Genomic DNA, 13083 nt, shown 5'->3' with positions numbered 1-13083 from the left:
AGAGCAGACTTATGACAGAATGTACACACCTACGTTTAATGCACCACCAGGCATCTGTTAATTCTTGTAATAATTCCATTAGTACTGATCATGTGCTGCTAAAATGAAATGTGAGTGCAAAGAGTGTGTCTTCAACTGACTGGGGTATTTTGGTGTGTTTTGTTCTTTGATTATTTTTTTGTCTGGATGTTACAGAAAATTGAATATATGTTCATGGAAGGATAAGAAGGAAATTTAAGACCGAGTGTTGCCCTAGCGACCACATTTGTAGTTAAATTTAGGTCCTTGTTTAAAAGTTGGCCATAGTGGAGACCTGTGCTTAAAAACTTTTTCTATATATTAAGTGATTTTTTTTAAGTTTTGTTGTATTTTTTTTCTAGATTTCTAAAATTAGATTCAGGGATAGTTAGTGTTCTTGCAAGTGTAATGATTCTGTTAATAACATGATGCTTCAGCCTTAAGATTACATATCTTTTATAATAAAATACAGCGTGAGTAACAATGCTAATACTGATTAATACAGTTCTCTCTGTTCTTGTGAGAGAAATTAATCTGTGAGTGCAAAATATTTCAGTTATAAGGTTCACTTATGCGTGTGGAAAAGTTATTTTTAAAAGCAGGGCCAAGAGAGATTGTTTTCACTCCAAAGTGATCATCACATTTTTTTTCCAATTATTTCAAAGTTGTAAATAAAAATTCTGCTTACAGAATATCCATAGGGTGTCAGTCCTGTAGAGATCCATTGATGTACTTGCCTCTCTTTAGAAGAACATAAAAATGGTCTTTAACTGTATGATCGCATCGTGTCCTTTCTTCAGGAACCTTGTCTGTTCTTCCCAATAAACAATTGAAGATGTCTTCTGAATTGACAACTGCCCAACATGGTGTGTGTTTTTTTAACTATAGGCATTGTGTGTGTTTAAACCTTCCTTAAAAAAGAGATTACTATCTCCCATGGCCTTTTCTCTGCTCAGCTGCAGTCTACAAATAAGTCACAGTAAAAAATTTATCCTAATCGGTCAATTGTAAAGTGGTAAATGCAGTAATCGTAGTTGTCTGGAACTGTTTGTTCTGATGGTGTTCAAAAATAATGTGACAACTTGGTGTGATTCAGTGTTTGCTGCACAGCTGACACCCTGGTCACTTGCAGGGTTCCCCAAGGCTCTATTCTGGGGCCAGTTCCCGTCAATATTTCTGTAAATGATCTGGATGCAGGACTCAAATGCATGCTAAGTAAGTTTGTGAGTGATACTAAATTGGGAGGAGCTGTTGACTCCCTCGAGGGCAGAGGCCTCACCTTGAGTACTGTGTGCAGGTTTGGGAACCACAGTATAAAAAAGACATAAAACTATTAGAGCATGTCCAGAGGAGGGCTACAAAGATGGGGAAGGTGTATGAGGAGCACCTGAGGTCCCTTCGTTTGTTCAGCCCAGAGCAGGCCAAGGGGAGGCCTCATGGTGGCCTGCAGCTCCCTCACGAGGGGAGCAGAGGAGCAGGAGCTGAGCTTTGCTCTCTGGGGACAGCGACAGGTCCTGAGGGAACAGCATGGAGCTGGGACAGGGGAGGGTCAGGCTGGGTGTTAGGGAATGGTTCTTCACTGAGAGCGTTGTCAGGCACTAGGACAGCCTGCTCAGGGCAGTGATCGCAGCACTGAGCCTGCTGGAGTTCAAGAAGTGTTTGGACAATGCTTTCAGCCATAGGTTCTGCTTTTGGGTGTGCTGTGTGGAGATAGGAGTTGGACTCGATGATCCTTGTGTGTCCCTTCCAGCTCAGAATATTCTGTGGTTCTATTTGCCCTTCACTCTTTCTGAATCTGCTGGTGTATGTTTTTGAGCATATTGAAATTTTAGTGGTCTGCACGTTCTCAAGTCAATGGATGAAAAAAAAAAAATAATATCCTTTGTTACTTTAGGAGGTGATAAATATTATTAGTCTATTTAAGGAGGAATTAACACGGTAGTACAATCAGTAGTGGGTTTCTGGACCTCTTGATTTCCTACCCTGGATAGAGAAGACCACAATGTGTTTGTTTACAGGAAAATCCTCGGTATTTTAGTTGTCATGTCTGGTATCTGACAGGAGGAAGAAAAGTTAGAATCCTGGTCTTTTGTGTAGACTTTCCTGTTTTACCAGTTATCTTTTGTGTTTCTTCTTGCTTTGCTTACAGTTTGCTCTCTGAATTTTATAGAAAGTGAAGTAGGGTTTTTACAGATCTGGCATTGATCGCCACAGCACTATCTGCACCAGCCATCCAAATTTTATCCAAGGCTAACCTTCGGTGTGAGAATTGATGTGTGATAATAAGAATCAAGTCCTACAGCTTTTGTGTTACTGTAAGCTAAATTTTCTCCCTTAAATGAAAGCATGTCCAAGTATTGTTATGGTTAGAAAGCTAGTGGGCAATTACGAGCTCATTTTACACTGGGTATGAGTTTTTCGTAAGGTTGAAGACAGTTCAAGGCAGTGATTTGGGCCGTTGCAGTGCTGTTGAGCAGGCTTGACCAAAGACTTTTTGGGACCTGCCTCACATTTCAGGAAATGGAGATTGTAGCCAACTTTATCCTTGTAGAGTCTGAGTCTGGCCAATGCCTTGATTTTAAGGACGTTTTAGTAATTCAGCTTGCTGGAGGCAGTTTTGCCCACTACAAAGTTTGGTTTATAAGCTCCGTCCCAGTGCTCAGCAGAGGGGAGTCCTCCTCCAGGTAGCTTTGGTGGATGGACAGTATTCCAAGAGTGGGAGAGAGAAGTATCCAGCTCTGGCATGATGGAGACAGAAAGGAAAGATTTCTAACAGTTGATCAGATTGGTTAATGCAATCGGTCAGATCGGTCTTCTGATCACAGACTTTGCCTTTCTTGAAAAAGAGAACAGTCTGCAAGTGTGGTGTGCTTTGGGCCCCACACCACTTGGAAGAGAAGCCTTAAAGCCCAGAGTTACCAGTTACTGGTCTTCCAGTAGAAGATGCTTCGGAAGATGCTTCCAGTTGAAGATGCTTTGGAAGAAGCAATCTTGCCTGTTCACTTTCTCTGAAACACCTTCAGTTGCAAGCTCATAGCAGGCTTTTTTTGAGCATTGTGCAGCCTATAAATGAAGGTTTCTACTTGTGCTTCTGATGATCAAATACTCGGTTTTCCTCAAGAACAGGAAGAGGTTGACCAGCACTGCTGCCAGCACTCAAAGTATTGCTCTAAGCCCTGAAATTTGTATCTCTCTTTAAAAGAAAAAAAAAGTTTTAAAATGATGCAGAATATGGCATTATGCAAGTAAAGTATTAGTTGCTGTTTTCTGTATAATATGTACTGAAACTGACTTCTGAAATTCCTTGTTGATTATTTGAATTGGTTTTAATCAGTTGCAATCAGCATTTTGTTTTTATTTAATTACTGTGGACAACAGCATGTGAATAATAAAATCACACCAATTAATTTTGTGATGGGTCATCTCTGCAATATACTTGCCCTTCATTGAAACCCATTTAGCTGCTGCCCAACACCAGTTAAACTCTTATAGACAGAGAGGACACGCATTTTTATGTGCTGCCCCCAGAATAAAATAGCATTAACCTATGTGTCCTGTTTCTAATTAGCTTGGAAAGATTATATGACATACACATGTTTAAACAATAAGATTGGTAAATGAGTTGAATGTCTCATCCAAAGTAGATGCAGTCTATAATACTTATTGTTTACTGCATGGTGATGATAAATCACTAGTTTGAAAATGTTTTTTGGATTAGGTTTGTATTAGTTTAACTCATAAATTCTTGGGTAAATTACAATACATAGAAGGAAAACAATTGAGACAAATACTTTTTTTTTTTTTTTTTTTTTTTTCCTGTTTGCAAAAACTAAGAGATGCTACTTAAAATTGCTACCAGTTGGGAAATGTAAAAGATGAGGTAATCCCCTAAAGAAAAAAATGGACTACGGTTGTGAAACACATAAAACATAAATCTTGTAAAGCTTGTAGCAAACGCACTGAATTGAACCCACTCAGAATTCAAGCTAACAAGAAATTCTGGTCAATAAAGGCAGATAAAGGAACTGTAAATGAGTGTATTTAAATGAATCTGGAATTCCAGAATACGCACTTGGAAAAAATGAAGTAATGAGCACTATATATTTAGACAACTTTAATTTAGCGGTTACTAAAAAAGTAACTAAAAAGTAGTGAAACTTAAAAATGTCAATGTTACAAGATCCACAGCTGCTGTAGCATCCTGTGTCATCCAGTGCTTAAATTTCAGCTATTTTTTTCAGGAATTAGAGCAAAGACTGAGGATCAGGAGTCTGGATTTGCTCAGTTGTCCCAGCAACTCAATGAGCATCTGCCGGTGGATCACGAAAGTCAGCTTTTACTTGTACCATGGAAGAATTTGACTTCATTCATTTATGGCCGATTGGGAACTAATTCCACAGGAACATCCCAGTGCTCATTTCCATGTCGTACAGCCATCCTTTTCATGCATCTGCTTTATTTCATGGTGATGTTCTCTAGTGCTTTGCTGACCAGCGGGGCTGCTAAACATGTTAAAAAGTTGCAGCAAGGAGCAAAAGCGGACTGACAGGCAGTTGTATGAGAGTCTCCTTCTCTGGAGATATTCAAGGCCCGTCTGGACACCTACATGGGCAATCTGCTCTAGGGAACCTGCTTTGGCAGGGGGGTCAGACCCGACGATCTCTTGAGGTCCCTTCCAACCCCTACAATTCCATGATTCTGTATTTAAGTATATGGCGTTGGAGGCAAATGCAGCTGGGGGGTGAAGGCAGTGTGTCCCCGTTCTCTGGGCATGTCTGTCATTCCTGTGCCTGGCCGGGGTGGTCTTTCAGCTCTTATCTTTTATTCCATCTGACAACGTTACTAGTCAAAGCCATTTCTGACAGTTGTCAGGTGCTTTCTGCAGGATGGCGTGCGGTTATTTTCCATCTGTCTGAGCTGTGATTGCGGAGGAGGAAGATTCAGCTGGCTTCAGTGCTTTGTGTCTCAGATCCAGAAACCTCAGCTCCGTGCCAGTTCTGGGACTCCTTTCTCTGGCATTTCTGTCAAGGCAGAAGAGCTCAAATACCCTACTTCTCTAGTTTCCCAGACTGGCTGCTGGCCTATTTTATGGGTAATTCCAGCATTATACTGCTGTGTGTGTGTGTATATACATATATGTGGTTACCTGATATTTAATTATTTATAATTGCAGCTTTTGAGAGAGTTGAGAAGTTCACTCCTTTGTGTGGAGAACACAAGAAGAGGTAAAAGTCAGTTACAGGCTGGGACCAGGAATCCCAATTAAATACCAAGCATTGCTGCTTTCATTGGGAGGAGGGTGGGAGGAAGGAAAGGGAGAAGAATGGGTAGAGAAGTCAGGAGAAGAAAAAATTATCTTGTAAAAAGTTGCAAATACCACAACTGCAGACTACTGGGTTCCGATTAAGATAAATAAATAATAATGCTTTTATTTCATACTCTTGGCAGCGAGTAACGCTTGATTATTTTTGCACTTGGTTCACTTGTTCCGTGTGTGTTCTGCAGCTGGAAGGTTTACAGCTCTTCTCAGAGAGGCTGAGATCTGTGAGCTGGTCAGCAGCAAGGGGTGTTCTCGCAGTGAAAGCCAACTGCAAAGTGGATTTTGTAGTTTGCTCTGCTTTCAGGCTTGCCATCGGCCTTCTTGGTCTGATAATAAAGAAAAAATTGCATTTTTGCTTGCAAAATGCAAACTGGTTTTAACAGTGAGTGTGGAAGAAAGAAACGAGTTTTAGTGCAAGACCCCTACAGTGGTGTCTCTTGGACGCTGCTGAAATAGAAGTGCTGTGCTCTCAGCTGATAGCTAACTGGCTGCAGTGTCACCATGACATATATTACTTTTTGGACACCATGAAGATGAGGGTAGTTTAATTAGGAAGGGTATTTAGGGTATCTTAGTACCTGAAGAGTCTTAAAGTATGGATTTAATTCAATGAGCAAATGGAATTTGGCAATGTAATGGAAATGGTATTGAACTGATCAGGACTTTGTGTGTTAATTTTGCATCTCTGTTTAGACCACAATTCTGCAAATATTCTAAGCTACCTATGCAGTTAATCTTGTTAGTTTTAATACTGGATTATATATGCAGTGTTATTGATGAGTTTTACGAAACCTCAATTGTCTGGTAAGAGAAATAATGTTCTTCTATTACTTGAGGAGGGAGAACCATTTCTAGTTAGTACTTCAGTTGTATAAGATACATGGCTAGGTGCGTACTGTATTTCCTTTCTGTCCTCTAATCTTTGAGGTGGGCTTCCTCCCTCCCTTATAAATTACAGCAGACTTGCCCCTTCTCTTGTGCATCCCTCGAATTGGTAATTGCTGGGGCTTGTGCACATCACAGATAAGTGTCTTTGCGTCCCTTTTTGCATCTTTCTTTTCCTTTGGGGCAGGCAGTAAAACACAGCATTAAATACTAGAATTGTATTTTCCATCTTATAAAGTTGCACAAAGTCATACAAGAAAGCAAAGGAAAGCACGATGTGAAAGGATGCTGGTGCAGCTCCTCCTCTGGGACCCCACATTGTAAAAGCTGACAAGTTAGAGAAATTTCAGAAAACAAGTGCAAAGCTGTCAAAATCTCTATAAAATATCCTTTATCACAGAGCTCAAGTTGTGCAGTTTGTTTCATAGGGTTCATATTTTAGTTGCCTGCATAGCAGGTAAAGGTAAGAAGTGATTTGATCTGCTGATGACTAAGAGGAAAGAACTTTATTGCCGTGCTTTTCATCAAATGTCATAGCCATAAATAAGCTAATCAGTTAAGTTAAATACAAATCATCTGGAATAAGGTTTAGATCTAGTAGGTTGCCCTTCATTTGAATTTTTGGGGAAAGAAATGAGAAAAAAAAATATTTCAGAAGCTTCTTGAGCATTGTCCTATTCATTATTGCTGCTGCATCTTACCAAATCCCTCCTCTTTTTTGTAACACTTGTGCTTGTTTTCGAAAGCTGTGTGATGCTCAGCTAAAAAGGGCTGCAACAATAGTTCATTTGCAATATGTAATCGAGTTGAAAAATGTTATTGATGATTTTGGATAGACTGTTGTGAACCTTTTTTTAATGTCATTTGCTTTTTGAGAACAAACACAAATTTTAAAGGCCAGAGCTGTGAGCCAGCTATTTGAAGCCAAGATCAGCAAACTTAATAGGAGTGAAAAAAAGTCTTTTGTGTTATTCTATCCATTTTTGTATTTTTGTTCTTAAAACAAATTGCACCATTGCCATTCTAATTAAATCTGTAAATTGCTGTGAATGACTTCCAAAGATCTGTGCAGTTCAGAACATATCTTTAAACGTAATTAATTTTTTTATTTTATTTTTCTGAATGCAAGTGTAGAAGTAGATGCCAAAATTTGCCAGGTAATTAATAGCATGTGAAGCATGTAGTTCAAAAATTAATGTGCTTTAGCAGTCCCCTGCACTGCTGGTATTTGCAATTTTAAGTTTGGTAAAAACAGTAACTATTTTGATGAAGTATTGTGAGACCATTTTATTTTTGTGAATACCTAGAAAATTCAAAACATCTGGAATCAAAAATACTGCTTTTCTTGTTGTTTCTCCTACAATTTCCATCAATAATGCACAATTATTTTCCACTTCAGTTCTGATTCACACAAGCAGTTTCTCTTTTTTTTTTTAAACCCAACTGCAAGGAGTTTGAAGAGAAATGACTGCTTTGTTTGAGGGGGAGCACATCTTTGTCAATCGATGACATTAGAAGTTACAAGACATTATGGAGTGGCAGGATACGTCAGGCTGCCATCTCACCTCACATACAATCTGACACAGTGTGCATTCCTTAAAGTACAGTTTTAGGATTCGGCAACTATCAGCTTGGCAACACATTCATTTCACACTGAGATCACTAAAACCATCTGTTGATGATTTTCTTTCTTATGGACCTCTGACTCATGCCTCTGAATAGAAGTATCGAAAGTCACTGCCTAAGCCTGTAATGATTCTTATTTAGGGCTTATTCCCAGTGAATTCAATGAAAATAAATATAAACTTTTTACAGCTTCATAAAAATCTGATTACTAATGGAATACTTAATGCTAACAGAGATAGAGACAATTAAAAGTGATTTAAATTCCCAGTTGACTGTTTCTGTGGGAATAGTATTCATATTTCTTAAATGGACAGTTTTGTCTCTTTAATTAGTTATCTGACATGAAGATAAATCCTATCTCCAGTTGGTTGTATTTCATGGTTGGAGTTACAAATCCTAACATAAAACAGAAGATTATTTTAATATTTTCAGCATAAAAAATTGACACCATAAATGCTGTATTTTTAAATTAAGAGGGAATAAGTGCAATTATATGTAGAAACTTGGTAGGTAGTGGAAAAGTGTGTCATAAATGCAAAAATGTCAGCAAAAATGCTGACATTACAACCAAGTAATTAAACTTACTCTAAATGGCATAAAGCTGAGGGTATCCCTGATCAAGGATACTGTGAATTATGAACCAGAAGAGCCATGAGAAGAGTTCAGCGGGGGCAGAAGGGCAGTTCTGACCTGATGCCTAAAAGTGTGCTAATTTTTTCCAGTAGAAATCTGTTTCTGAAGTCATCCAAGAAATTATTTGGTAGCCTTTGTTGAGAGGTTATTTTCTGACAGAGCAGTACTCTGCATGCTTTTTTCATATATATGTAATTATATGTAAGCGTTGAGTGTATTGAAATGGAAGGTCCATTTCTTTAAAGTTTGTGCTCTGTGGACATGAGCTTCGTCAAAATCAAAACAAATTGTACCTGAATTTTATGCTGCATGAACATTGGCTCTTGTCATACCGATAACTTTGGTAGATTTGAAATTAAAAACAAAGAGTGTACAAGACAAGATGTGTTCAGTGAGCTGGGTTTTTAGCCAAAATTGATGTAATGACCTGTAAGGATCCTTACACTATTAGCAAGATGTTATCTCGTGAGGAATTTCAGAAAGGATGCAAGGTGAGTGTGGGAGCATGCTTTTTTTTTTTTTTTTTTTTTTTTTCCCTGATGTTGTAGGACCCTTTATTCTTTATGAAGCATTAAGCTTTATTCTTTATGAAGCATTAAGCGTGACTGAATTTACCGTTTCAAAAAAATAAATAAATAGGGGGGTAAATGTAAGGTTTAAGCTTAGGTGATGGAATAACGTTCCTGTTTTTAGCACCTTACCTAGCTGATATTTCTCTAAATTATCAATTTCATTTGACTTCCACTTCCCAGTATATGTCTTGGGTTTAGGAGCTTCCTTGCCCCAGTCCCCCTTTACTCCTCTAATCCCTTGTCCAAATCTCCTTTTCCCTTCTCCATCTCTGTGTTTATTCCTCCATGTTCAACCTGTACAGGTTGAGTGGCAGCAGGGTGCTTTGCGTTTCGGGATTTAAACGTGGCTTGTCTTGTCGCAGCCGGAAACCAGAGGAGGGAGGCCAGCTTGCTGCTCAGCTGACGTGAAGCATTTCCACTCCTGATAGAGAATTTGGGGAATTAGGCTGTGCTTCTCTGGAAAATCTCTGCAGATCAGCTGTAAATGGCAGTTTTTCTGGGACTTGCCAGTGAAAAGTCAGTTGTGCAATACTGGAACATGTTGATCAGGGAGGCAGCAGGGCCTCCATCCCTGGAGTCGGTCAACGTGTGGTTGATGAAGCCCTGGGCAACGTGCTCCTGGCCAACCGATGGCCCCAGCGGTCTCTGTTTTCTGTGGTTTGCCGAGGAGAAAGCTGGAAATGGAAGACGTTGCGGGAGTTTGTCCAAAATGGAAGTGTTACACATAAGTTCCCATTTTAAGACTGGCAGCCTTTTCCTAGCCTGATCAATGTAATCATCCGTTTGTGTGATGTTAGAGTTTTGAGAAGCCTGGGTCTGATCATTATCCTTTTAAACGATGTAACTTCTCTAAGCTTTCTCTTGGATTTTTGTGTTTTTTCTTTTCTTTTTTTTTTTTTTTTTTTTTCTTTCCTTGTTTCTGAATGGTTTTGACATCTGGCATGAGCTATGGGAGTACAAGAGTATTAAGAGAGATCTTATACTAGGAGATGTGAAAAGAAAGTCACACACCCCAGTGGTTTTCAAAAGAAACAAAAGGAGCTTAGCTGTATTGACAGAATGCTCAATTCGGTTGAAACATCCTTAAAAACGTTGGTGGGAAGAGCTGATAAAAGAAACCAATTTGGGGAAACACAAAAGGTTGTATGAGGTTCACTTCACCTCTCAGAGGATAAAGGTTTGGGAAGAAGAGCCCCACTCGGGCACTGCCCCACACGGGGGTAAAAAGGTAAAACCTACCTAATCTGCACCTGGAAAGACCGAGGAATTAATCTCAGTAGATGTCTTTGGTACCATATTTGTTGAGATACAGCTGTCTTGTAGGACTGCAGCCTGCACCCCCAAATCTTGCAGTCACATAAGCATTGAGCTGCTTAATTTTTTAAATTGCTATTTTGAAAGACAGTCAGATACTACTGCTGCTAAAACTTTAAAAGCATTTTTTTCAAACAGCCTGATCATTACTTTTTAACATAGATCCCTAAATGTTAGAGTAATTTTTTTTATTAGAAACAGATATTAAAAACATGTTTCATTGCAGCTGAAATTGAAACCTGCTTCTCTGCTTGCTATGGAAACAGCTCTTTGAAACAAATCTATTCTTGTGTATACTGATGTGCCAATCCACGTTTTTATGTAACCAGTGGATTCTTTCGCTCCTTTTCCCAACCAGCTTGTAAATATAACAACATGGCAATTTGGCATACTTGTACTTTAAAACCAAAGTTGAGAAATCAACAGAAATACTGGTCATTTATAGAAATCATTCTTTGCATGTTGCAGTTGTGTTGATGGGTTGAGTTTTTGTATCAGAATGAAATGTGATACAGAACCTATCATTTTGTATTACTGCCTGAATTACGAGTCAGTAGTCGATGGTTATGCCAGAACTATGTGTTCAGTGTCCCACCAAATTAAACAAAGGATGGGACAACTAGCACAGGAACACATGCAACCTAACTAAAGCCTGACCTAATTACAGATTTCCCCAGTGTTGTGTTCCCTGTCTTTTGCACATGAACAACGTTGTGTTTTATGATGCCACAATTCCTGGTGTCAACAGGAGCACAGGTACTTCAAAGGAAGAGAGTTTCATCGTGCTCTTGGTTGTTTGTTAATTTAAGGCTATAATATTAATCAGCCACTTAAAAAAAATAAATTGCTTTCATGTTTTGTAAAATACCATGCACCTATTTTCCCCTTAGCAACCTGCTTTCTTGTGACAACCTCTGGAAGACCATTATTTGGGGCTGAACATCTCTGATGTCTGTGAAGAATCTTGTGTAACCACTGCAGTGACTGGGGAGGGAACATGTGGTTCCTTTATTGAGGGTTTTGGTCTCATCATCACCTCTTGCTTTGTAATAAGCCTTTGCCAACCTGTGAAGACTTTTCTAAATAACTTACCAAAGTTGTAAAATGAATGCTGAATGTAGCTGACATTTAAAAAAATGTTAAATTTGAAACAAATCTTCATGAGCTGGGTTGACTTTTAAAAAATATCTAATTTGTGTGTGTTTGTTGATGCAGGCCACAGAAACGTTGTTCCGAATGGCAGTAGCAAGAGGAGCTATTACACCTTTAAGACACGGAGAAGTAAGGCTAAATACATCTTTTATTTTTTTCTTCTTCCTTTTTTTTTTTTTTTTTTTTTTTTTGCACATGTGGTATAAAGTTTTGTTAATGTAATGCTTTAAAAATTCCTGGGGGAATTATATTGCCTTCAGGTAAGTGAAGAGGGCTGGATTATATATAAATTGCATAACTATGTTAAAGGCTTTTTAAACAAGAGAAGAGAATTTAAATCCTGTCCTGTGGGAGATTAAATATTCTTCCCAAAACACTCTATTTTTCTATCTGCCTGGTTCATAAATTAGCATTATAATACAAGAGTCTCAAGTGTGTCCTTTTACCCAAGTAATTGTTCATTGGGTTTTCTATATAAAAAAAAAAAAAAAAAGTAGAATCCAGAGAAATTCACGAGGTTGAGCTTTGTTACAGGGTAGCTCTAGAGAGTTTGCTTCATCCTTTGTCTTTCTCCCAAGAAATAAGTAGCTTCAGGTAGTATGTGAATTACTGTATGTATAGTAATTATTATATGTAATTATATATACAACATAATATACATTATACCTTATGTGTGTTAATGCATTAAGTATTTGAAATAAGGGATATTTGAATATTATGTTGCTTATACATAGTTCTGCTGATGGTGAACATTTTTCTTTCTCTGTTGTGTTGTTGTCAGGTTAACATTTTTCTGAACATTGCTAATATCTCCGATACTAGGGGATGAAATTTATTCTTAGCTTGAAAATTAAAAAAATATATATACTCCAGTCAGTCATGACACTCTGGAAGTGAGAACTGATCTGGGCATTGCCACAGCTGGACGTCACAGTACAGTGATTTTAATGTAGAAACTTTTATTTTTTTTTCATGGCAATCTGATTTTCATCAAATTCTTACGTAACTTTGTGAAAAGTTTGTGCATTCAGTCTGAAATCTAGGCCAAGACTTACCTTGGGATCCCAGCTGTGTTGTAAAATGTTCCTTACACTGGTGAAACTGCCTTAATTTTTCTTTTGAGCAAAGTGATATATCTTTGCATCAGAATCTGAAGATGTACCTGAGATTTCCTGCTCTGATGTTTACAGCTTTAACTTTTCTGAATTTGGATCCTTTATAATTTTTATGTTCTGCTTTTCGTTCTGTCCTACAGAAGAGTGTAATACAACTTTCAGCAGTGCTAGTTTTGGAATATTTGCAATGCTTCCGCATTCTCTCTGTTTAGTTTTTCAGTGAGGGGTACTTTATTTTCTGTGTTTTAATGAATGTGTTGCTCAGAAAGATCGTGGAATCTCTGTCCCTGTAGTTACTTGGTGAATAATGTGAATTATGGGGGAAAAAAATGAAATGATTCTTTTAAGATTGTTACTAATAATATCACACATTTAAAACACTGGGACATCACGTGTAGATGTAGAACTTAGTAGCATGGCCTAGTGGTGGACATTAGTACTAGGTTAA

The 13083-nt window shown here is 38.2% G+C and overlaps 1 protein-coding gene across 1 annotated transcript in view; it reads left to right on the top strand.

The window, feature by feature from the left end:
* TMEM135 (transmembrane protein 135) overlaps positions 1-13083 on the top strand; it is a 176942-nt gene that overhangs the window by 64876 nt on the left and 98983 nt on the right. The window contains exon 5 of the mRNA XM_032187777.1: positions 11584-11649. Within this exon, the coding sequence (XP_032043668.1) occupies positions 11584-11649 (66 nt within the window). The remainder of the gene's footprint in view (positions 1-11583; positions 11650-13083) is intronic.

The sequence above is a fragment of the Aythya fuligula genome, chromosome 1 (assembly GCF_009819795.1).
Source record: "Aythya fuligula isolate bAytFul2 chromosome 1, bAytFul2.pri, whole genome shotgun sequence".
Taxonomy (NCBI): Eukaryota; Metazoa; Chordata; class Aves; order Anseriformes; family Anatidae; genus Aythya; species Aythya fuligula.
The sequence above is the reverse complement of the archived record's forward strand: the minus strand, read 5'-3'. Positions and strand labels throughout refer to the sequence as shown.